Raw genomic sequence first — 22,846 nt, 5'->3', positions numbered from 1 at the left:
CTCATCAATACCAACTTAGTCTAGGCAGTCTAGGTAAGAAATCTAAAGACGATGGTAGGTATAGGTACATCATTCAGTGAGTAGTGGAAAGAACAATGTATTGATCGAGAGGTGTATGGGATGGACAAGAACAAAGCAAGAACGCTGTGCAGCCGGGCCGATGGCGGCCACGGTGTCCTGTGTCTGAGTATTCGAGTTCTAGTAGTCTCATGCTGAGGCCACACTACCGTGATATGAAAAATAATCGTTGTGCTACACACTCACTGTTCATTTTACTTATGCAGTGTAGCGTAGGTACTTACCTACTGTAGATCATAAACGTCAGCTGTCACAAGACGTGAAGCAGAAACAAAACGTTTTATAACCTAAAAAGTCATGCATGTTCAAATCAATCACAACAAAATATAAGTTTGTAAATTCATTTATTTCAAGTATTAAGGTGATACTCTCGTTTGCTGTTTCAAGATAAGCCCATAATGGCAGATACTGAAGAATACTTTCCGCGTGGTGGAAAAAAGCCAGTTTTCAAGGAGTTTAAACAGACCAGCAATGTAAGTTTTACATTTCAAAACTTTAATGCATGTCTTTTAAGTTGTATCTTCTAATAATATGAACTTTTCAGTTTCTAGGAACTCTAGAAAGGACAGAGAAGAAGAAGAAGAAGTTGAAAAAGAAGTCTGAAGGAGATGACGGCTATTTATCAGATGAAATCTCAGAGTTTGATGTTTCCACAAAAAACTGTGCAGTTGGACTCAGCTATCAGGTAAAAACCAGAATATTTTTAACATTGAACAAGATACTTATTACATTTACCTAATTTAAATTACCACTTATCAGAACTGCATGTAAGTCAGATTTATTCTGAGATTCAGATCCATATTGTTGTTCAGGAGTAGTTTATACTTTTCCATTGAGTAATATTTTATTTAATTAAATGAAAATCAATCCAACCTATGAAAATCAGCAAAACTGCTCCGAAATTGATTCCAAAATTTTATAAGGAACTAAAAACATAAAGCATATATTTTTCATTAAAAATACTTTTACCCAAATTACCTACACATAACACATGTACCGCCTCCACAGATAGTGAAGGAAGGCCTCCAGATCCTGGGCCGCGTGAGCCAGGTGCTGGAGATGCGGCTGCAGGTGTCGCTGCCGTGCCGCATGCAGGGCACCGTCATGGCGTGCCACATCAGTGATGCATACAACAAACAGCTTGAGGCCTATGTTGGTGATCAGGTATGTATTACTGACTTAGAACTTCCTTGTATTTGTTTTCTCATCATCTTCAGTTGGTGATAATCAGTAGAGCTGCTTTAGTGTGTTTCACCTTGGGGAAAGGATTAACTTATCAGATACAACTGACTCTGTCAGTGGCAGAATTAGCCAAAAGTGTGGCTAATACCCATAGTCAGACTATAGGTTTTGATGATGAACCACCTATAGCTATAACAACCCTGATGGGTTGATGATGACACTTTGCATCTACATATGATGAAATTTTGGTTAGGATAGATTACTGTTTTAGTATTTTTGCTTTTATTACTTCCCCTTTTACTTAAGTGAAATCCTCTCCCTTCCTTATCCCAGGTGGACAGCATCAAGGAGCTCCGGCACATGTTCCGTCCCGGGCAGTATGTGGCGGTGCGCGTGCTTGAGGTGGACCGCGCTAACCTCATGCTGAGCCTCATGCCGCAGCATGTGAACCAGGGGAAGGTGCATACAGAGATTGAGAAAGGTAGCAGGTTATCCTTTGGGGCCGTCCATTAATCACGTGAGGTCGTTTTTGTCATTTTTTGACCCCCCCCTCCCCCCTGGTGATATTTGGTGAGGTTTGGGATCAACCCCCCCTCCCCCCCCTGGATCACGTGTATTTTTTTGGAAGTCTATGTAAAGGCAATTTTTGACTAGAAAAAATATAGGTCATACTACAAATCGTAAAAATTTTTGCGCCGTCCAAAATATCGGTTCAGAAATACCTAATTTTTGACAAAAAATTAATACACGTGATGTCTAACGAGAACCCCCCCTCCCCCCTCGTGATGTTTCGTGAGGTTTTCAGTACCCCCTCCCCCCCCTTTGAGCCTCACGTGATTAATGGATGGCCCCTTTGTTAAAATACTTTATTTGTGTATAAGTTTTTTTCAAGTAACTTTAGGGGTAACTCTGTTAAAACAACAGGGATACCCTTGCATTACAAAAGTCAGATAAAAATAACAAAAACAGCTAACATACTTGAATGAAAAATGAAAAAATGATTATTTAACCAAAATTTACACACAAGTATTAATGTTGTGGATATAAATTATTTGGACCAGATTAAAAACTATGGTAGATGTGGTTCTCACACTAGCCTGTGCCGTGAGTAACCAGTAGGACGAATGTAACATTTGAGAACAGGTGGCTTGTTGCCAAGATTATGTACTTTACTTACCATCCTCCCCCCTCCAGGCACAATATTCCAAGCAGCAGTAACCTCGGTGGAGGATCACGGCTACGTGCTGGACCTCGGCGTGCCCAACACCAAGGCCTTCCTGCCTAAGAAGAACGCCAGCGAGGATGTCGAACTTGGTAAGGGGTTATTTTTTTTTAAGTCTAAAGTGCAATGCTCGACCACCCGTCTTTAAAGTCGCCTGACAGTTGCGCGACGTAACGCCTTATAAATAGTAACCATTTTGCAATGAATTGTAACAGACTCGAAAGGCGAGTGGTTGAGAATCCAGGCCCTGTTTTTTAATCTCAGATACTAAATTGACAGATTCGGATTCGGAACCGTCCTATTTCCGGTATAATGGACCGTTGATGAACCAGACTTAATCAATAATTAGTGGTATCGCGCCATATGGAGGTGTAATTTGGTGCATAAATAAAGAGTACCTACCGTGAGGCATTGAGTGCAAAAGTGGTGTATCCTGTAAATCAGAATTCAAGCTAAAAAAAACTCCTAATATTTCACACAGACAAAAATACATATCAATAACAGAATTGCCTTGCTACGTACCCGTTGCCAAGAAATTGACAATTTCAGCACAACCTCCTAACCTACAACTTCTTCTACAGACGTTGGCTACCTCACCTGGTGTGTAGTCAAGTCCGTCACCCCCGGCTCGGAACACACGGTGGTGACTCTCAGCAGCCAGGGCGCCGCGCTGGCGCCGCCGCTGCGCAGGAAGCCGGCGCGCGGGGTGGCGGCGGTCACGCCAGGAGCTAGCTTAGAGTTTACTGTTGATAAGGTAGGAAATCTTGGTCAACGAGATTACATAAATAGCTCGAAGTGGGTGGATGAGGAAGGCTGAGTTTTTCAGGGCTCCTAGGAATAGGCACATAGTAGTTTATTTCTAGATTTTCGTTAAGAATTATGATTAAACACTGAAGAATATTTTTTAACGTCAATTATGTAAAGCAGTGGCCTTTCTCAGCCGCCTGCATAACGTTCCTGTTCCAAGTGAAACGACACAATTTTTTACTATCTTTTGCTTTTAGACGACTTCTACAAAAACGACAATATACCTACCTATGTGACATTGTGATCCTGATCTAATTATTTTATTTCCCTTAGGCGCTAGAGAACGGCATCGAAGGCCACATCTTCGACGGCATCACGTCGTACGTGCAGCGCCAGCACGCCGACCGCGGCAAGGGGAAGAAGCCCACGCTAGGTAAACACAACCATCGACTACTTACTTATGTTCATCATCAGTGGCCACAGCATCTTAACAGATGATAGTTGCAGCATATATGTAGAAAATAACAATGTGCAAATAACAGACAATAATGACAGAGACAAGAGATGATATGGCACATGCTGCGGCCGCTACATGGGTTCGTTATCGACGACGATAATATAGTCGTTTACCACCAACTTAGAGTCCGAAATAGCTAAGTTTACAATCGAAACAAAGTGCCAACACCTAGCAAAGTTTGTTAGGGACGTTAGGGTAACAATATTATTCCTAGTAATTCCTGACTCTAAAATTTTATGGCTTATTAATTGCTTCTTCATTAATTTACGTATAGCACTAGTACTGAAATATTTTTTTATCCATTGCAAAGTTACCATTCTCTAACTGCAACATTTATAATAATGTATGTATTAACACCCTGAAACAACAATGGCAGTTATTATCTTAACCTCTCCTTTCAGGCCAGAAGGTCCGAGCCCACCTGCTATACGAGATGCCTACCCGCAAGGCGCCCTACCTCACGCTGCGGCCTATCTTCGAGACAACGACCACGTTGGAGGAAGAGCAGACCTTGAAGGAGGGAGATATGGTGGAGGATGCACTGGTATGTATATAGTCTAGTAGAGGATGGTTACTACAGCTTAGCTATAACTTAGGGAACACGAAGTAATTCGGAGCCCAGATATCCACGACTCGTTGTATTAAACGTACTGATGTAATGACAGCTCTCGTTCTTTTGTGGAGCTTGAGAAATACTCCAGTTTTTAACGTCGAATTTAAATATTTGCAAATGAAAATCATAATGAGTCCTAAGTAATAAATAATCAAATAATATCGTGCATAAGTAGCAATTTATATGATAAACTTATTTTGTTCTTCATCAATGCCTCTTCAATTTCATAATCTAGCTCTAGTGTTTGTCACCGACCTACCAAAGAACAAAACAGCTCAGAAAATACCCGTTATTTCAACCTTACAGCATGCAAACTCCCCAAAAATACTAACAAAACTCTATCCCCACACAGGTGATAAAGATAACGAGTCGCTCGATAGTGTTCAAACTAGGCACACACGGGGTGGGCACTATGAGCGTGAAGCGAGTGCGAGCCGTGGACGACCTGAGCGACGAGGAGATCATTGCCAAGAGCTACCCTATTGGTGAGGACTATAACACTTTAAAAGCTGATCACGGACTAGATAAATGCCAAATGCTATCAAAGGGTAAATAACCATGCAGCCCCCGCAGCATGACTTCTTTGTTGACGGAGATAAGGTCGTTTAATGCGCGTCCAACCAATCGCATCGCTGTATTTAACTTGAATCACGATATAGTGTTTGTTTCTATGGCGATAGTAATGCCATGCCGTAGAAGCTGAAGACATAATCAAATATATTTCGCAATAGGTAAGTGGGATGGTGAGAATCATCCCCCAACAATTACTTACCAGAAAATACCTCACTTTCTATCTCTCCTAAATTAATGTGGTACATAGTTTCAAATATTGCGCCTGAACAATCAGGAACAACCTACCTCCACCAACTAACTCTCCCATCTCTCTTCCAGGCAGCACTCACCGAGTCCGCGTGCTCTGCTACAACTTATCAGACTACCGTTACTCAGTGAGCGACGACCCTAAAACGCTCAATGAGAAGTACTTCACGTTGAGACAACTGAGTGTCGGTGATATAGTGGAGGCGACCGAGAGTGCGAAGACAAATGGAGGGGTCACGCTGAAAGTCGGCAAGTTGACTGGTAAGTGTTGCATCATTATAAGTGTTTAGAATAATCCAGTGCATTGCGGGTAAATAGTATAGTCATACAACAAGCGATGTTGACATAATTGACAACATTTCAAAATTTTATACAGTTGAAATTCGAAAACCATTTAGAGATATGGCTCTAATATTCACAAAAAAAAATGTTTCCCATTTTTCTATTGATTTATTTCAGAGAAAAACATAAAAATCTAAATTATCATTCGTGATATCACGATGTGGCATAATAATTAAACGCGCTTTTACTTCTAAAACATGAACAACAAAAAAACATGTTTTGTCACTTTGACAATGACAATGACAAACATCACTCAAATGTCTGTCACTTTTATGTGTCCTTGTCAATGACGAAAGTTCGTGATTGGTTCTTGCCACAAAATAAAGTTGACGTTGAAGTTGATTGGTCCTTGTTCACGTCAAGTTAATGTCATCCAACTTTTTTTTTTAGGTTAGGCAGGCAACGAAAAATTTTTTATCCCAAGCCTCGACGTGACGTCACTCATATTATAAATATTTTGAACTTTGAAATTCAAAAAATATATTAAAACATAGAAATATTAAGAAATAAAAAAATACGGGTCATCTAAATTTGTGATATCTCGTCGAAAATAAAATAAAATCGGTGAGCATTTTATTTGAAATGTTGTCAATTACATGAGATGTTGAAATAATTCTAATTTAATTTTGTCAGATGTTACACCTTAGTAGAAGTTGACTTATTTAATATCCATGTATAGTGCCACAATCTTTTCTGTTCCGGTGACAGCATCGCTGTATTCGAATCCAGTGTGGCCGTCGATTAAATTTTGCCTATTTGTGGTTTAAAAGACAATGCATTTCTGCTATTACCTATTGTTATAATTTGGTACATTCATAAGTATAGATAAATAAAAATAAAGGGGCGATCGTAAATGAAAGAGTATATATCAAAAGAGGATATATAAATATCAAAGGACATTGGGCGTTTTCTAAGCAAAATTTGTCCAAAGCGAACAAAAATAGAATTAGTTCTGATGAATAGGAGATTACATCGAAATTACAATGGTGTACGTACTATGTCTGTGGGTCTTGGGAATAACGAGATAGATAGACTTAAAAAAAACGATCAAGTTTAAATTTATTATTTATTTATTTATGAACACTTTATAAAGTAACAAAAACAATTCAATCCTTCCTTTTGTTCTGTTTCTTTTCTTCCCGGGAGTAGAAATATTTTCACCTGTCTCCTCAGCATGTTTCATTTCTTTAACTATTTTTCTAACCAATCTGTCACTCACACCTGTAATCAAATAAAAATAAAGATTATAATATACTTTTCATCACGACCCATCCCGTCCCCACTGCCGAGGCACGGGTCTCTAGGGATATATTGATAAAATTCCATGTGAGTAAGTATATGGGATATGGGATATGGGTAAAATTATTCGTCATATTTGGCAACACTAACCTGTAGCCGCTGCAACTCGTTCTTCCAATTTTTCAAACGGAATTAAAGGCGCCTTATTACGTTTTTCTTCTTGCATAAAAGCGTATACATCTAATATAACTTTTCTTGCATCACTTTTCAGCGCTTTTGGCATTATTTGAACCAGAAAACCACAAAATAAATTAAATTATGTAGCGTCAGCCTCTTTGCAGAAATTGACAAATCAAATGGATTTTCTCTTGTTTTTCACAATGACGTTGTTAGTTCCACAGTCGACCACCGGAACAGATAAGATTGTGGCACTATAGTGTGAATATATTCGAAGTGATTTTTGCCACTTACCCATTTGCATTATTTCTATTGTATAATGTAAATTTAGACGTTTATGAGTTAGTATATGAAATTTAATGTTCTTACGTTCACAGGCTTCGTCCCAATGACTCATCTCACTGACGCAGGAGTCTACATCGACCCGAAAAAACCAACCGCTGGACCCAAGTTCAAGCACAAAGTAAGTTAAGCACTTGGTAAAATAAACTATAAATAAAAAGCTACCTGTGGGCCGATCACCACTGTTGTCGACTTAAGTCGATACGAATTCGATAGGAAATCTTCTGGAATTTGTATGCGATTTATTAGTTTCTAGCGTTATCGACGGGGCGCTGACCAATATGTCATAACTTGAGTCAACAGCACTGGTGATTGGGGTATTGTAAAACATTGCTCTTACCAAAATTTACAAAAAAAGGCCCACATCTGATACCCTTAATGCGTACCTATACTAAGAACCCTTTCATTTCTACATCTCAAGTCACTAACTACGATCTCATCGAAAGTTTTTACGGCTAAGTTAATTCGTAGAATACAATAACATAACACCCCCTTTCCCCTACAGCCGGGCCACCCCATCAAAGCTCGTGTGCTAGCCCTGGACCTGGACTCCAACTCCCTGATCCTCACGCTGAAGCCCTCACTCCTGGACCCGGAGGTAGAGGCTCTGAGCAGCTACCACCAGGCTGAAGTGGGGAAGGCGTATACTGGAGTGATTAAGGTATGTGAAATGTGATGCTATGGATTTTGAAGGTTTTTTTATTTTAGATAGGTTACTAGGGTTATAGGGTTTTATTTCAAAGTTTGATAGCTGACTCCCTCAAACTATTCGAAGCCCTCGTGTTTACTGGCCGTGTGTCATATAAGTGCGTGAAATGAGATGACATGAATTATGGAGATATCGTTTGTAAATCCTGAGTCAAGACTTCTTAATTTTCATTTCATTTGGAAACGTGGAATTGCTGTGCTTCTCACACCACTGTACATAAGCAATTAACAATTCTTAGCAGTGTCGCTCGCTTGTTAAATCTGACGTAAAGTTTATCTGACAGGCGAGAGACGCTGGCTTATGGATTGTTAATTGCTTATGTGTCGGAGGTGGTACGGTAGCTGTACTATTAATTAGTTCTCATAATAATAATACTACTAATGTTAATGTTTCCGTTCCCTCAGCACGCGGCGGAAGACTACGTGCTAGTCTCGTTCTTCAGCGGCGTGTCCTGCTTCATACCGCGCCAGTACGTGACGCGCGACGCCGCCAGCCTGCGCGCCGCCTTCCACCAGGGGCAGATCGTGAGTACAGACTACTCACACACATGAGTACAGAGTACTCACACACTTGAGTACAGACTACTCACACACACGTGGCCTGCTTCAGCTGCTTCATACCGCGCCAGTACGTGACCCGCGACGCCGCCAGCCTGCGCGCCGCCTTCCACCAGGGGCAGATCGTGAGTACAGAGCACTCACACACATGAGTACAGACTACTCACACATACCTCGCCAGTACGTGACCCGCGAGCCCGCCAGCCTGCGCACGGCCTTCCACCAGGGACAGATCGTGAGTACAGAGCACTCACACACATGAGTACAGAGTACTCACACACACGTGGCCTGCTTCATACCTCGCCAGTACGTGACCCGCGACGCCGCCAGCCTGCGCGCCGCCTTCCACCAGGGGCAGATCGTGAGTACAGAGCACTCACACACATGAGTACAGACTACTCACACACATGAGTACAGAGTACACTCATCTTCATTAGTAGCTAGATACTGTTATACCTTTTGAAACTAAATAACGCCTATTTTTAACATTGACGGTTGACAAGGTATAAAAGTGTATTGCTAGATTGCTACTGATGAACTGGCACACGTGGCTTGCACGAAAGGAGCCTTTCCAAATATCCGGACTTACACCAGCCTCTTTAGTCTCTTACTTTTTATGGATAGAAATTGGCAACACAAAACATGCAAAAAAAAATAAGGAAACTTAATAATACTGGTTGTTGCTAAAGTGGTTTAGTTTTTCGTTAGTAACTAATGTATTGTTTTCAGGTTAAATGTACAATATTGAAAGTGGATCCTGAAAACAAAAAAATGACTGGCAGCCTCACTACAGCGCCGTTTTGGCCAGCGGTGAGTAAATTAATAATATGAGTTGTGTTTTATTAATTCCAAGACAATATATAAGACTATTTATGTAAATGTAAAAATATTTTTACAGAAAAAGCGTGAAGTGACAGAGAAAAGAAAAAAGAAAGATGAATCTGAAGTACCTAAAAAGAAACAAAAAGTAAATAGTGAAGATGAAACAGAAAAACCCAAAGAAGGTAAGAAGAAAAAAGATAAAAAATCGAAGCAAGAATCGGAAACTGAAGAGACAACAGAAGAATCACCTAAGAAAAAGAAAAGCAAAAGTAAAAGTAAAGAAATAATAAAAGAAGTACCTGAAGATGATAAAATCGAATCAGACATGGAAATAGATGAAACTGAACAAAAAACAAAACCTAAAAAGAAAAAGGACAAAAATAAACACATAGAAGAAGCAGAAGATATAACTGAAGAAGTCGAGACAAAAAAGAAGAAAAAGAGTAAAAAAGTTACAGAGGAAATTGCGCAAGATCTAGAAGATAACAAAGCTTCATCAGAAAGCGACCACATAGACACAGACATACCAGAAAGTGACGAAGTTCTAACTCCAATAGACATGCAACTTGTAGACCTGTCAGATTGCGACACAGCAAAGAAATGCAAGAAACGAGTCGTTTCACTAATAAGGTCTATTGAAGCTAGAGCGAGACGCATAGATGTTATAGACGGAAAGATAACTGACATAGAAGAGAGGGGACTACATGGAAAAAACAAGAAATACCACACTGCCATGCACGCGGAAAAAAATATAGTGCAAGAACGAATAAAGATCTTAGCGAAAACATTAAAGAAGGCTCAGGACAAACTTAAGGAGTTCCCTGAAACAGAGGAGTCTACAGAATGGAAGAAAAAAGATAAGAAGAAGAAAGAAATAGCAGAAGTGAAGGAATCAGTTGAGGATAATAAAACTGAACTCAACGATGAAGGTAAAGTTGATAAAGTCAGTACAAAAGAATCAAAGAGGAAAGAAAAAGCGAAAGAGAAAGAGGGCAAAAAGTCTAAAGCCGAGGCGGCAGTGGTCACAGAGTTAGATGTGCCGAGTGCTAAAGACTTCTGGACAATGGATGTGGACACTCTGAACCAGAATGCGCAGAAAGAAGTTGAATCTAGCAGCAGCAGTGACGAGGAAGTAAGTGTTATTTCCATTTACCAGTAAGCAAATGATTTTATTTTTGATATTATTGGCCATGTCCATCCGAGGTTTTTTTCACTAATAGCAAAAACAATGTTTGTCATCATATCACGAATTTATGATTTATTCTTTTACATACCTACCTTCGGCTACTTCTTCCAGACAATGATAGGTAGAGATTTTGATAACATAAATTAAAATGTTGTACATTTATATCTCATATTTGTGCAATAAAATATTAAATAAATAAAAACTTAGCAGAGTTAAAACGTAAAATCTTAGGCTGCTTAAATCTCATTTTTCTAATTACACAATTACTTCTTTCAATCTACCCCCACCAGGACACAACACAGCCCAAGAAGAAGCGCAAGAAGCTCACCGTCTCCGAGAAGCTAGCCAAGGCTCGAGCTGAAGATGAGAGGGTCCGAGCCCTGGAGCTGGCCCGCGAAGCCGCGCCCGCCTCCGTGGAGGGCTACGAGCGCGCGCTGCTCGCTAGTCCTGATGACAGCAGGCTGTGGATTAGTTATATGGCGCTGCATTTACAGGTTTGTATTCTTAGACTTAGGCATCATTAGTATTTTGGTAACATTGCAGCTTGTAAGTCTGTGTTCTGACTTTCAATTCTGTAAATTATTTTTACATAAAAACGGGTATACCATTTCAGTAGGTCAGATTAAGTTTTTCGGACTTGTGCCTACTGTTGAGAACAATGTAAATGTTACTGTAAAAGCCCCAACAACGGTAAATCCTAGGATTTACCAGTAAATCTTAGGATTTACCAACATGAGTTGGTAAATGTAAGGATTTGTGAAAATGGGTCATTTTTTTCGGGCTTTTACCATTATAATTTGGTAAATGCTAGGTTTTACCACTGACACCTAGTAAAAGTTGGTTTTGGGAATTAAACAAAGATTAATTATTACCTATTCATTTATTTCAATCAAAAACTAAAATTATTTTCTTTCAGAATTTATATTATTTTTTATGAACAGTAATTTTAAAACCTTTAAATCAACATAATTATTTTAACAATGTGTAATAATCATATATTTTTTCATTTTGTAATTATTATCCACCTCTAAATTATTTCCTAAATAGTTAAAATTAAAACTATTAAAATGTCTTCTCAAAAACATAACAGAATCGATATTATATATTTTTTTTGTTAATTATTGGCATTTATTAGAAGGTACAGAAATATACTTGTTGAAAACAAATTAGCTTGTAACTTAACAAATAAATTGAGAAAAAAACAAAAGATAATTACCTACCTATTATTAAAGATAGGTAGCTAGGTTAAAAAAAATTACTTGTTACAACACGGAGTGCTGTTATGGCATTTTGAATTACAAAGTAATCCTGATGACTTGCAAGTGCATTTCTTCGACGAGCATTTTTTGAGACAGTTACATTTTTTAGTTATAGTATAGTACTTATAGTTTAAAGTTATCATCATCATGACGACTCATTACGTCCCCACTGCTGAGGCACGGGTCTCCTTCCAATGAAGGAAGGGTTTCGATCTAGTCCACCACACTGGCCTAGTGCGGGTTGGTGGACCCCAACACAAGCAAGCTTGTGCTGAGCGAGTGGTCGGGTAAGTGGGCAACCCGACTGTCAGACGTTTTCAAGCCGCCCGAAGGCCTCTGACTAGGCTTAACGACTGCTACCGAAGCAGCAACCGGGACCCACGGCTTAACGTGCCGTCTGAAGCACGAAAGCATCCAGAAAAGAACCACTTGAAATCGGTCACCCATCCAATGGCTGACCATGCACCATGCTGGTTGTTGCTAAACCTCAGTGATCAGTTACGATCACTGAAGCCCGCTCGACTACGGACGCTTTGTTCGACTACGGAGGTTATAAGTTATAACCTGGCTTTTTCAACATTTACCGTGCCTGTGCTTTACTAAGGTAAATCTTAGGATTTACATTAGTAAATCCTAAGATTTACCAAGTGAATAGTGGTAAAAGTGCGAATCGCAAAATCTTTCGGGCTTTTACCATTAAGAGTTGGTAAATCTTAGGTTTTACGCGTAAATCTTAGGATTTACCGTTGTTCGGGCTTTTACAGTAACATAAACATGAATGTGTCATACTTACGCAAATACAATACGTGTACGCCTTCCTCATTTATTCCATGACTCTGTCATTCAAACAAAGATTGCCTGTAAGACATCGCATTTAGCGATAAGGCAGCGATTGTGGCTATTCTAACTTTAAAAATTAATATGTATATATATGTTTTTTTAAACGTTATTCATCTATTGCATTGTGATCATCTTCCAGGCGACAGAGATCGAGAAGGCGCGCGCGGTGGCGCGGCGCGCTCTCTCCTCCATATCGTTCAGGGAGGAGCAGGAGAAGCTGAACGTGTGGCTCGCGCTGCTCAACTTGGAGAACAGGTTCGGCACCAAGGTACGGACGAGTGTGAAGTGTGATGATATAGAATTGTACCATACATTCTGCTATACCTCAAGACCAGCGTGGTGGACTAGGGCTAACCCGTTCCTTCATGGGAAGTAGACCTTTGCCTTAAATTTATTTGCCTTAAACAGTATTTCCGGTGGGCAATACAAGAGTAGTCTATACGTTAATCCATGGTGTCAGATTTCTACTTTGAATTTTTTCTTTTTCCATAGAAACTTAAAAAGCTATTCCACACTTACAATAGTTGTTAAGGTTGAACCCCTCAGTCACCCCCTTTCGGCTTTCCATAACTCTTTGAATCATTCTTGTACAATTCATTCATTAAAAGTGCAATGTTTGTTGTCTAGGAAACGATGCAGAAGACCCTGGAGGAGGCCCTACAGATGAACGACACGTACGAGGTGCACTCGAAACTGCTCGACATCTACGCCGACACTGCTAAAGTACAGGTGGGTCCATGTTGTAATGTTAACTATAGGAAGTAGACCACAGACTGGAAAATGTAGGGTGGGACGCCATCCGGCTCACCTCATCTTTGTATTGGTGACAAATACTAGGGTTGGTCTAGCGCTGTAACTGTAACGGTGGCACACAGTAAACGTCTATCGCTAAAGCGACGACATAGTGAGATGAAAATTGCCGACAGCCAATCGATCTCGCTTGTTGTAAGTCAAAAGGAGATGGTGCTGTAATTTTAATGCAACACATGTATGTGGCAGGGAAGGGGAATAATGATTTATCACCTAGTCCCGGCTGCAAAGCATCTTAATAAACGTAATACCATCTTTTGACTTTTCTTAATGCCTTTCCCTTTATGACGTGCCGCAAACTCGAGCGCCTTCCTGGACTGACAACATAATTTATAAAGAAATAGAATCACTATTTGTAAGTCAACCCTTATTCCCTGGATTATCAGTCGCTCAATATTTTTGTTTCCTTCTACCGTTCTACATTATTCTTCTTCTCCCCAGGAGCTATCCACCCTCATCGACCTGATGACGCGTCGCTACAAGACAGCCGGCTGCTTCACCCGCTGCGGCGCCGCGGCGTACCGCGCCGGGCTCGTGGACGCGGCCAGGCGCGCCATGCAACACGCGATCAAAGTGCTGGACAAGCGGGAGCGTTAGTATATGCAGTTTTATGTGTTTTGTTTGTTAGCTACTAGCTGTTCCTGCAATCTTCGGTTCGCCTTAAAAAAGTGCGAATTCCGCGATAGAAATAGCCGCGATTGGAAAAAAAAAAAACCGCTGTGCAGGTTTAAATAAATTAGCAGACATATAGAATACTAGCTGTTCCCGCGCGCTTCGCTTCGCTTTAAAAAGTTTTCCCGTGGGAATTCCGGGATAAAAAGTAGCCTATGTTCTTTCCCAGGGTCTAGACCGTATGTATACCAAATTTCATTCAAATCCGTTCAGTAGTTTTGGCGTGAAAGAGTAACAGACAGACACAGTTACTTTCACTTGGTTGATGCATTAGTGGCTAGTGAGTGGAAAGGTCTCGGGTTCGACCCCGCATGCACCCTCACGGAGCTGATAACTCGTCGCTACAAGTCGGGCGGCTGCTTCAGCCGCTGCGGCGCCGCGGCGTACCGCGCCGGGCTCGTGGACGCGGCCAGGCGCGCCATGCAACACGCGATCAAAGTGCTGGATAAGCGAGAGCGTTAGTATATTCCCTTGAGATGGTGATGGAAAAGAAACACAATCATAATTTTCCAATGTGATTTATAATTTTTCGATTGCTAAACGCGGAAATCTTCGCGGATTTTGAGTGACTTTTAGAACTAGAGTAGGTAGACCTATTTATGATTGGCGACTGGTAGTTTAGTGGTTAGTAACACTAACTGCCAGTTTCAATAACTCTATCAACCGATGACTGGTTAACTAACTTTTAATGTGTCAAAATTGTATGAAAGTAACTTCCAGTAATCGGTAGATATATTTATAGAAACTGGCAGTAAAATATATGCCGAACTGATCGACCCTCAATCTCCGAACGGGGCAGATTTTTTTTTAAAGACACGTCATTTTTAGATTTCTTGTTAACCAACACCCACTCTCCCCCACAGACGTGAACGTGCTAGTCCAGTTCGCGCTTCTAGAAGCTTCGAGCGGGTCCCGCGAGCGCGCCGAGGCTCTGTTCGAACAGCTTCTCGGTGCCTACCCGCAACGCGTGGACGTGTGCTGCACGTACGTGGACATGATGGTGAAGGCCAAGGAGCTGGAGCAGTGCAGGTGAGGTGGAATGGCAAATATGAGTGGTTAGCTGGCAACACCGGTGATGTTTCTTAAAGTTCACAAGCACAAGTATCGACCCATACCTATCCGTAGCCGAATTGATGTGCTTACGTAAGGTTGATGCCTGGTTTACGGCGAGGTGATAAGCGATACGGTGAAGATTCCTTTCCGAGTTGATATGTGTTTAATTTTCTACCAATTTTACAAACCTATGTATTTTTTCCCACAGGCAAGTCCTGGAACGGATGACGTCACTGAAACTGCCGGCGCGAAAGATGAAAGTGTTGTTCAAGAAGTGGATCGAAGTCGAAGAGAAGCTCGGGGACGAGAAGCAGATCGAGAGCGTGCGACAGAAGGCCATGGAGTTTATTGAGAAGGCGAAGTTTTAAATTAATAAATGAACAGACAAATTGTTAAATCATTAGTTTTGTTTTATTAAAAAACTAGGTATAAATCGGTCTATACTTTAAATAACATTTTGTACATTATTATTGATATAAATAAACATGACTATAATACTTTCGACATATAAGTTTTGCTTGATTTTAAAGTGCTTATCGGTATAATACCATTGTTAATCGGTGGGGGTGGAGGGGGAGGAGGTATATTCACACGTACACTTGTATTTTCTTTTGGCACAGGTTTTGCAACAATATTCTCATTGCTATAATTTTTATTTATTGACTGTAATGGCTGCTGAGAATAACCATAAATAGAGACTGGAGCACACACGGAGTAGCCAAGTTTACTATAAAAGTTCTCTTGGCCCTTTGTTGATAGGTGAACCATGGTTAGTTTCAATTCATTTTTACAGTATTCTTCTACTTTAGTCATTAGAAAAGAGCCTAACTTTTGTCCTCTAAATTTTTTGCTTATGACAACTGTTTCTAAAAAACAACTCTCAGGTATATTTGGGATACGAGTTAGTTTGCAGTGGCCCAAAACTAAAGTTCTATCTCTTATCAATATAAGGCTTGTGGGTAGAGTGTCGCAAGATGCTTGTAGCATCATCATTCTGGCGGTTTCACTGCGAGGCCACTCGTCGTTTATCAATTTGCAGCATTCTTCCATGTGCTCAGGGTATTTGTGGATAGCCAGTACTTCTAAATTACGTAAATCCATTTCTGAAACAAATATCTCGCATAAGTAATATTTTCTACCAAGTGAAATGTTTTAAAGGTAAAGGTAGAATTATTTTAAATTTTCTGGTAACATTCCAAACGTCAAAATTGTCAAATGAAAAGTGTATTTCGAGTTTATAATTTGCATTTTTCAGCAATTTCATGAAAAAACAACAATAATTCTATTTACTCACTGCAGAAAAATCTTCTGGTGTTTCTTGTCGGACATCTCCAATACTAAAATAAGGTATTTACATTTTTAAAACGTGAATTTTCCCCGCACGAAGTCCCTCATGATCACACGGTGGAGCGAAACTAACCTATTTTTAACTGTCACGTAAATACAAATCGCCGCTCAAGTTGCATTTTTTTGCGTAATCTGGCCGTAATGTGCGATTACTCGAGATAATGGGCTCATCTTTAAATCATATGAAAGCGAAAGTTGTAAAATACCAACTTCATTCTTTTGTATTTAATGCTTTTATTTGTTTATGATTTTTAGTACTATCGTTTCACGTGTATTGTAGCTTTTTCAGGCTTATATTAACGATCTGGCTTCAGAATAATTAAATAATTATCTGCGGAACCTGAAAAATGCATGGTTTATAAGCATGAACCATCCTTCAGAAATTACAACTGTAAAAATCAAGCTATACCTACTTGTTTTACAATAATGCCCCAATCGTTATGCTATTTCATTGATTTGATTATTAACAAGTAATCATACTGCCTTCTCAACTAGCACAATGGAAGACGATGATGATGTCCCTGCACTCTCGGCGGAAACCTTCGCCGCCCTCCAGGAGTTCTACACGGAGCAGCAGAAGAGACAAGAGATCTTCACCAAGCTCGAGGCTGATGACCAGCTGAAGGAAAATGTCCTGTTTGATGAGAATTGGGTAAGAAAATATGAGCTTTTGGTCAACTGTTAATTGAATTTGAAGTATTGATTTGAAACCCAACTATAGCAAATTAATTGATATCCACCATGTAATGGCTATATTTCTTCAGACATAAAGTTCACCTTGTGTTTAAAGAGTAGATAAAATAAATACCTAACAACAATCAGTTTTAAATAAAATCCTTTTCTTAGATATCTAATTTAAAAAAATAAACAACATAACCTTATTCTTTCAGCAACTAAGTCAGTTCTGGTATGACGAGGCGACGGTGCAGTCACTAGTGTCAGTCATAGACAAGACGGTCCCGGACAGAGGCCGGGTGGCGCTCATTTCATGTCCCACTCTGTTTGTGCCTGTCAAGAGACAGGTTGGCGACCGGGCTACTGGTAAGCAGAATCGAATTTAACTTTATTGGTAACTGTAAAAAGTTCATCAGCATTCATTCTAATAAATTATACACTGCTGAAAATAGGGCTTTCCCTAGAAACTAGTACCGCAATAGGTACTCTTTCCTAGGCCTACCTCACCCAACCACTACCTGGTCTTAACTGAGAATTCGTCTGCCTTAACTTTTTGGCAATTGTGACTAGGCCACTGCCACTTAATCTTCCCCAACAATCTATCAGATAGGATTGCATATTATATTCATCACTAACATCTAGAATATATTTAACTACATAACATATTATATTTAACCTATAAAATGAAGGCCACACATACTGATACCTATAATGTGGCAAGTTACTTGGCGACCCTCCTTGCGGGGTGAAAGAAGTGGCGGGGGCGAGGTAGCACGACATGCTACACACGTAGAAAAGTGTGCCCGGATTAATCTCGCGATAGCTTGTAACTATTTCTGACGTAAGTAAAATTTTATTCTATGAGTGTTCCCATAAATGTCATATTTAGCTTAAAATTTATAGTTTGACAGCATTAAAATTTGGATGTTTACCTTCAGAATATCTACCAATTTGAATTTATTTATGTAAAAGTGTTTTATTTTATAAATCAATTTCAATGTCACTTTCATGTTCACTCTCTGTTTGAACTTGTTCATCGTCGTCGTCATCCTCATCTTCATCATCGTTTTCATTAACTTCAATTATAAATCTAAGACAAAAACCAAAAAACATTATACCTACTTTGAAGTATAATGTACTAGAGTACGCCAGTCATATTAGTTCAGTGTACACCTATAATATTTTATGTTTAATTTACATTAAATTATAAATAAACAATAACATACCTGTCCAATACATCGTCAAATACTCTATCAGATTTATAATATTCGTCTTAATCTTTTATGACATGGTCGTCACAATTTTTCCACTTTTCAGGTGAATAATTAGAGAAAAGCAACTCTAAGTCTTTTATCTCTTTATCTAAGTTAGAGTCAATCGACGTTCTTGCGAGCTCGCCTTTCACGTACCGCCACACAAGTTCAATAGGATTTAATTCCGGGTGGTATGGGGGTAGGCGAAGCACGATATGACCATTTTCTTTCAAAATTTCATCAATTTTGTAATTTTTCTCTGTGTTTTGCTCATTAATTACTTTCATTAAATCACATAAATTTTGGTTGCTTTCCTAGTTACAAGAACTGACAACTGACGCACTGTCATATGGACTCTTCGTCGTTGTTGTTTACTTTTTCGTATCTGACTGCGCAGTACCAACCTTTAGCCGCGTAGCATGACTGATCCGGTACGCTGTTCTACAAGAAGCCCCTATATTGAGACATTATACGATTTGTTGTTTTTAACGTTATTTTGTTGACGAATTATAGATACCTAATAATAATATAATGATAATATTAAAAAGGCCTCAACACTCATCCTAAGACTAATGGTCTCAGGATCAATGATCTCATGTGGGTCGCACTCAAATTATGACAGACTATATAAGACATGTGGCCGCCTCGGCTGCGCGGCCGAGACTGCCGTAACAATGACATGCAGTGCACGCGTTGCCCTTCACCGCTGCCCCTCCCGCTACCCGCTGTCGTCTTGGGTACCTCGTCCCCTCCGCGTCTTTCACCCCGCAAGGAGGGTCGCCAAGCAACTTGCCAATCTATAATGACATGTTTCTCCAACGACATATAGCTAATTAATTTCCTCTCCCATTTCCAGTAACGCTACTAGAATACGACAGAAGGTTCGAGGTGCACGCACCAAACTTTGTCTTCTACGACTATAACCACCCCGACAAGCTGCCCGGAGACCTGCCACAGAGCTGCGACCTGGTGGTGGCCGACCCGCCCTTCCTCTCTGAAGAATGCATCACAAAAACGTCACAGACAATAAAACTGATGGCCAAAGACAAGATAGTTGTGTGCACGGGAGCGATCATGAGGGAAAAGGTCGAAGGACTGTTGGATTTGAAACTGTGTGAGTTTCAACCGCATCATAGGAATAATTTGGCTAATGAATTTAGTTGCTACGCTAACTTTGATTTGGATGGAGTGTTGAGGTGATGATGACGACTTTGTTGATAAGAATTTACTTGCAAAATAAAGTATAATAATAAGCATTTAATAATTTATCGATTGAGGAGTTTGGGCTGATTGGCAGTTTTGCGTTTTGTGAACTGTATAAAATAGGTTGTTTATTTTGTACAATGTATAAGAATAAGTTTATGTATGAAATACGATAAGGAGGTATGTAAATAAAACATTAATTTTGTAAAACATTCAAGTTTTTATTGTTCTCCTTACTTAACAAACTTATAGAATACAATTATGCTGGTTAACATTTTTAACTGTAATATCCGTTTGACAGGACATTTTGCTATTTTCCATCACATTCATAAATATTCAGAATTATTTGCAACACCGTCGGGAAATTTACGAGTCATTTTGCATGCAATGTATGAGTTTTAATTAAAATATTTCGAAAATTCGCTTCGAAGTCCATTTTTTAAATAATCTGTATGGAGAAGGATATTTTCGTAAATTCCCCGAATACGTAAATTTATTTTTCTAAGTATAGGTATACGGAATTTTTATTTTTTTGTAATGTAATCTTTCATTACACCCGCCGTATCTATCTTAATACGTTAGAAAATGGTACTTAAATGCTTTGATGAAAACATTGTTGGATAACGAATTAGAATTAATTTTATATTCTTATCAACATTCATATTGGAAACGAATCTATTGCTAAGTTTTAATGGGTTTTTCTCTGGAATATAATTGAATTTTACATACAGTAGTAATAAATTGATAAGTTTTCCCTATTACGAACTAAAATAAATAATCAATTTAAGTTTAAACAATGATGAAATATTAAAATACATATATTTTGGTACGTAGAAACAACATTAAAAGTAACAAATAATAGGGAACATTAAATTATAAAATCAATTTCATGGATGGATTAAAAAAAACAATAATAACTAATCAATTACTTATCCATCTACATACCTGTACAATAATAATAATGGATTTTGTAATTTAAAAACACGCTACCTTTTCGAGTTCTTTAACATTTCATTTATTTATCATAGAATAATTATAATAATGGTGAATATATTATATAAATATAAATTTGTACTAAAATAAATCTCAAAGATGAATATTTAATGATACTACGAGAAAAATACCCTAGTCATTTTCTAATATTCCATTACCATTAGGTAAATACATTCGATACCGATCGAATAGTCACATCTTTAATAAACTTTAATATTTAAATATTAATCTATAATATTCTATAATCTGTGAACTATCTACAAGGCGTTGTTTTTATACTATGGGGTTGTATTGTAAGCCTAGCGAAGTGTATTGTCTGACGTTAATTGAAAGTGAATAAACTACATATATGTACACATTTAAATAGAACAGCAGATATGGAGAATAGTTTATTATGAAAATATTCTGGCAGTTGTTTTGGCAGTGAGGCCAGGCCACAACGCCATCTAGCGAGTGAGCTAGGTATGCGAGCTAAGCTAAACTAACTTAGTTTAGCCGGAGCGTTGGACCTTCGGCTTAAATATGGGTTCCATTGCGATGATTTAGGAGTCTGTTTTATGCCTTTCATATGGTCTGAAAGTGCATTCAGCGTCAATAGAACTATGTCACAATAGAACCATGGATCTGTAACTGGATCGATACTGTATCTTGATATATTTAATGTCTAGTTTGAATAAATTATATTTACAAATAACTAGTAAGATAGTTACTTTCATACACTTCTGCTACATTTTAAACTTTTAATTTATTGAACTTGTATGGAAGTTTACTACTAGTTTCCAATAATTATTCATTAAAACAGAGTATACAGTACATTGTTACAAAATATTCAGACATCTACCAGCAAGAAGTGAAAAAAAAAACAAAAATATATACTTACTTAAATACAAAATAAAATTATTATAATATCGATACTTGTGCTAACAACACGTGCTACAAACAAATAATAATATGATATCACAACCATAAGCAGAAATACAACTAAACGACTTTTTTAAATAAAGTATGAAGCAGGATCACTTTTTTTTTCTAATAAAGTTGCTGTTCAGGCAATTTTATATAAAAAAAATGTTATATTTAATTTACTTTGAACAAATAGGTAACTATATTTTTATTGATACAAATACTCATTTAAATTATTTGTTTGTGTTTATATATTTTAGGTAATGATCATATTATTTATGTTATTGTAATACCTACATGTATAAACTTCAATGAAATGAGTCAAAAGTGCTTCACATCAGACACTTTATCTTAAGGAAGAGTCGGGAATAGAGGTCCTTATTGTCTACAATAATAAAACTAGCCTAGAGCCAACACTTACAATCTAAAACATAAAAAGATAAAATAGAAATGTTAACATAAGGATATGCTCTACAAAGTAATTAATAAACAGAACATTAATTAATATTGCGAAATTGCAGGAATATTCGATAGATAGGCACCGATATTAATAATAGAAAAATGCGATTAATTACATATTACTTAACTACAAAAATAGCTGTTTGGAACTAGTCAAAAGTAGTAATTTCATTTATTGGTCATATATTTAGATATGTGTTATGAATATTAAACCATTTTATAATGCTTTATAAATCAATTCATATGGGTTTAGATTGAAAGTTGCCAAAACACATTTAAGTAATTTATATTTAGGGAGTCTTGCACAACAAAGTTAATCAAAATTAAATAGTTTGTCTCTTGCTCTGACAGTATAATGTCAGAGCAAGAGGTCATAGATTTAAATTTATTTAACTTTGTTGTGCAAGACGCCCTTACTCTACGACTAAACTAGGGTACCTACCTCTTCCCATTATACTAAGTATAACTTATTATTTTATCTTTTCTATAATATTAGGTCCTTACATATGAAATTGGCGTTTTGTCGTACTGGCCACTTTGATCTCAAATATTACCTTTATGGTTAGGAATTCCAAATTCAAATTCATACAGCTATTTACTCATGCATTTGTGTTTCAAACCCCCTAATTCATTTGTTTTTTCTTCTTTTGTTTTTTTCTTTGTGTCACTCTGTTTACAAAATGGAAAACTTGAAATATCGCGTTATTTACGAGTATGAGTTTCACCGTGGCACCAGTGCTGCAGAAACGGCTCGAAGGATTAATGATGTGTATGGTGACGGTGTCGCAAAAGAAAACACAGTGCGTTTTTTGTTCCAACGTTTTCGT

The 22,846-nt window shown here is 38.3% G+C and overlaps 3 protein-coding genes across 3 annotated transcripts; 2 read left to right on the top strand and 1 right to left on the bottom strand.

Annotated features, from left to right (window-relative positions):
- Nucleotides 1–327: 327 nt before the first annotated feature.
- Nucleotides 328–15,586, top strand: LOC105393336 (protein RRP5 homolog). The gene is given in 21 exon segments (XM_048630414.1): nt 328–551; nt 623–763; nt 1,087–1,242; nt 1,594–1,741; nt 2,455–2,574; nt 3,064–3,236; nt 3,563–3,662; nt 4,148–4,290; nt 4,712–4,844; nt 5,251–5,439; nt 7,314–7,399; nt 7,784–7,939; nt 8,392–8,511; nt 9,274–9,365; nt 9,367–10,498; nt 10,843–11,046; nt 12,791–12,919; nt 13,279–13,380; nt 13,903–14,053; nt 14,997–15,162; nt 15,395–15,586. Coding segments are annotated over 21 exon segments (3,876 nt in total). The 5' UTR covers nt 328–476; the 3' UTR covers nt 15,555–15,586.
- LOC105393337 (N-alpha-acetyltransferase 80) lies at nt 15,577–16,769 on the bottom strand. Its single transcript, XM_011565076.3, has 2 exons — nt 16,481–16,769; nt 15,577–16,289 (listed from the first exon to the last, which is right to left on the bottom strand). The coding sequence occupies exon 2, from the start codon at nt 16,285–16,287 to the stop codon at nt 15,676–15,678; it is 612 nt and encodes a 203-aa protein (XP_011563378.3). The 5' UTR covers nt 16,288–16,289; nt 16,481–16,769; the 3' UTR covers nt 15,577–15,675.
- LOC105393338 (EEF1A lysine methyltransferase 1) lies at nt 16,376–19,874 on the top strand. The gene is made up of 4 exons (XM_011565079.3): nt 16,376–16,533; nt 17,029–17,185; nt 17,424–17,574; nt 19,318–19,874. The coding sequence occupies exons 2-4, from the start codon at nt 17,033–17,035 to the stop codon at nt 19,659–19,661; spliced, it is 648 nt and encodes a 215-aa protein (XP_011563381.3). The 5' UTR covers nt 16,376–16,533; nt 17,029–17,032; the 3' UTR covers nt 19,662–19,874.
- Nucleotides 19,875–22,846: the final 2,972 nt, after the last annotated feature.

Source organism: Plutella xylostella, chromosome 25, assembly GCF_932276165.1.
Source record: "Plutella xylostella chromosome 25, ilPluXylo3.1, whole genome shotgun sequence".
In the NCBI taxonomy this organism is placed as follows: domain Eukaryota; kingdom Metazoa; phylum Arthropoda; class Insecta; order Lepidoptera; family Plutellidae; genus Plutella; species Plutella xylostella.
This window is presented reverse-complemented; position numbering and strand designations above follow the sequence as displayed.

Excerpts from the sequence above, each read along its gene's own strand:
- LOC105393337 (XM_011565076.3), bottom strand. The coding sequence starts at position 16,287 with ATGGATTTACGTAATTTAGAAGTACTGGCTATCCACAAATACCCTGAG.
- LOC105393338 (XM_011565079.3), top strand. The coding sequence starts at position 17,033 with ATGGAAGACGATGATGATGTCCCTGCACTCTCGGCGGAAACCTTCGCC. Across the intron at positions 17,186-17,423 it reads TCCTGTTTGATGAGAATTGG|CAACTAAGTCAGTTCTGGTA; the intron begins GTAAGAAAATAT and ends TTATTCTTTCAG. Across the intron at positions 17,575-19,317 it reads GGTTGGCGACCGGGCTACTG|TAACGCTACTAGAATACGAC; the intron begins GTAAGCAGAATC and ends TCCCATTTCCAG.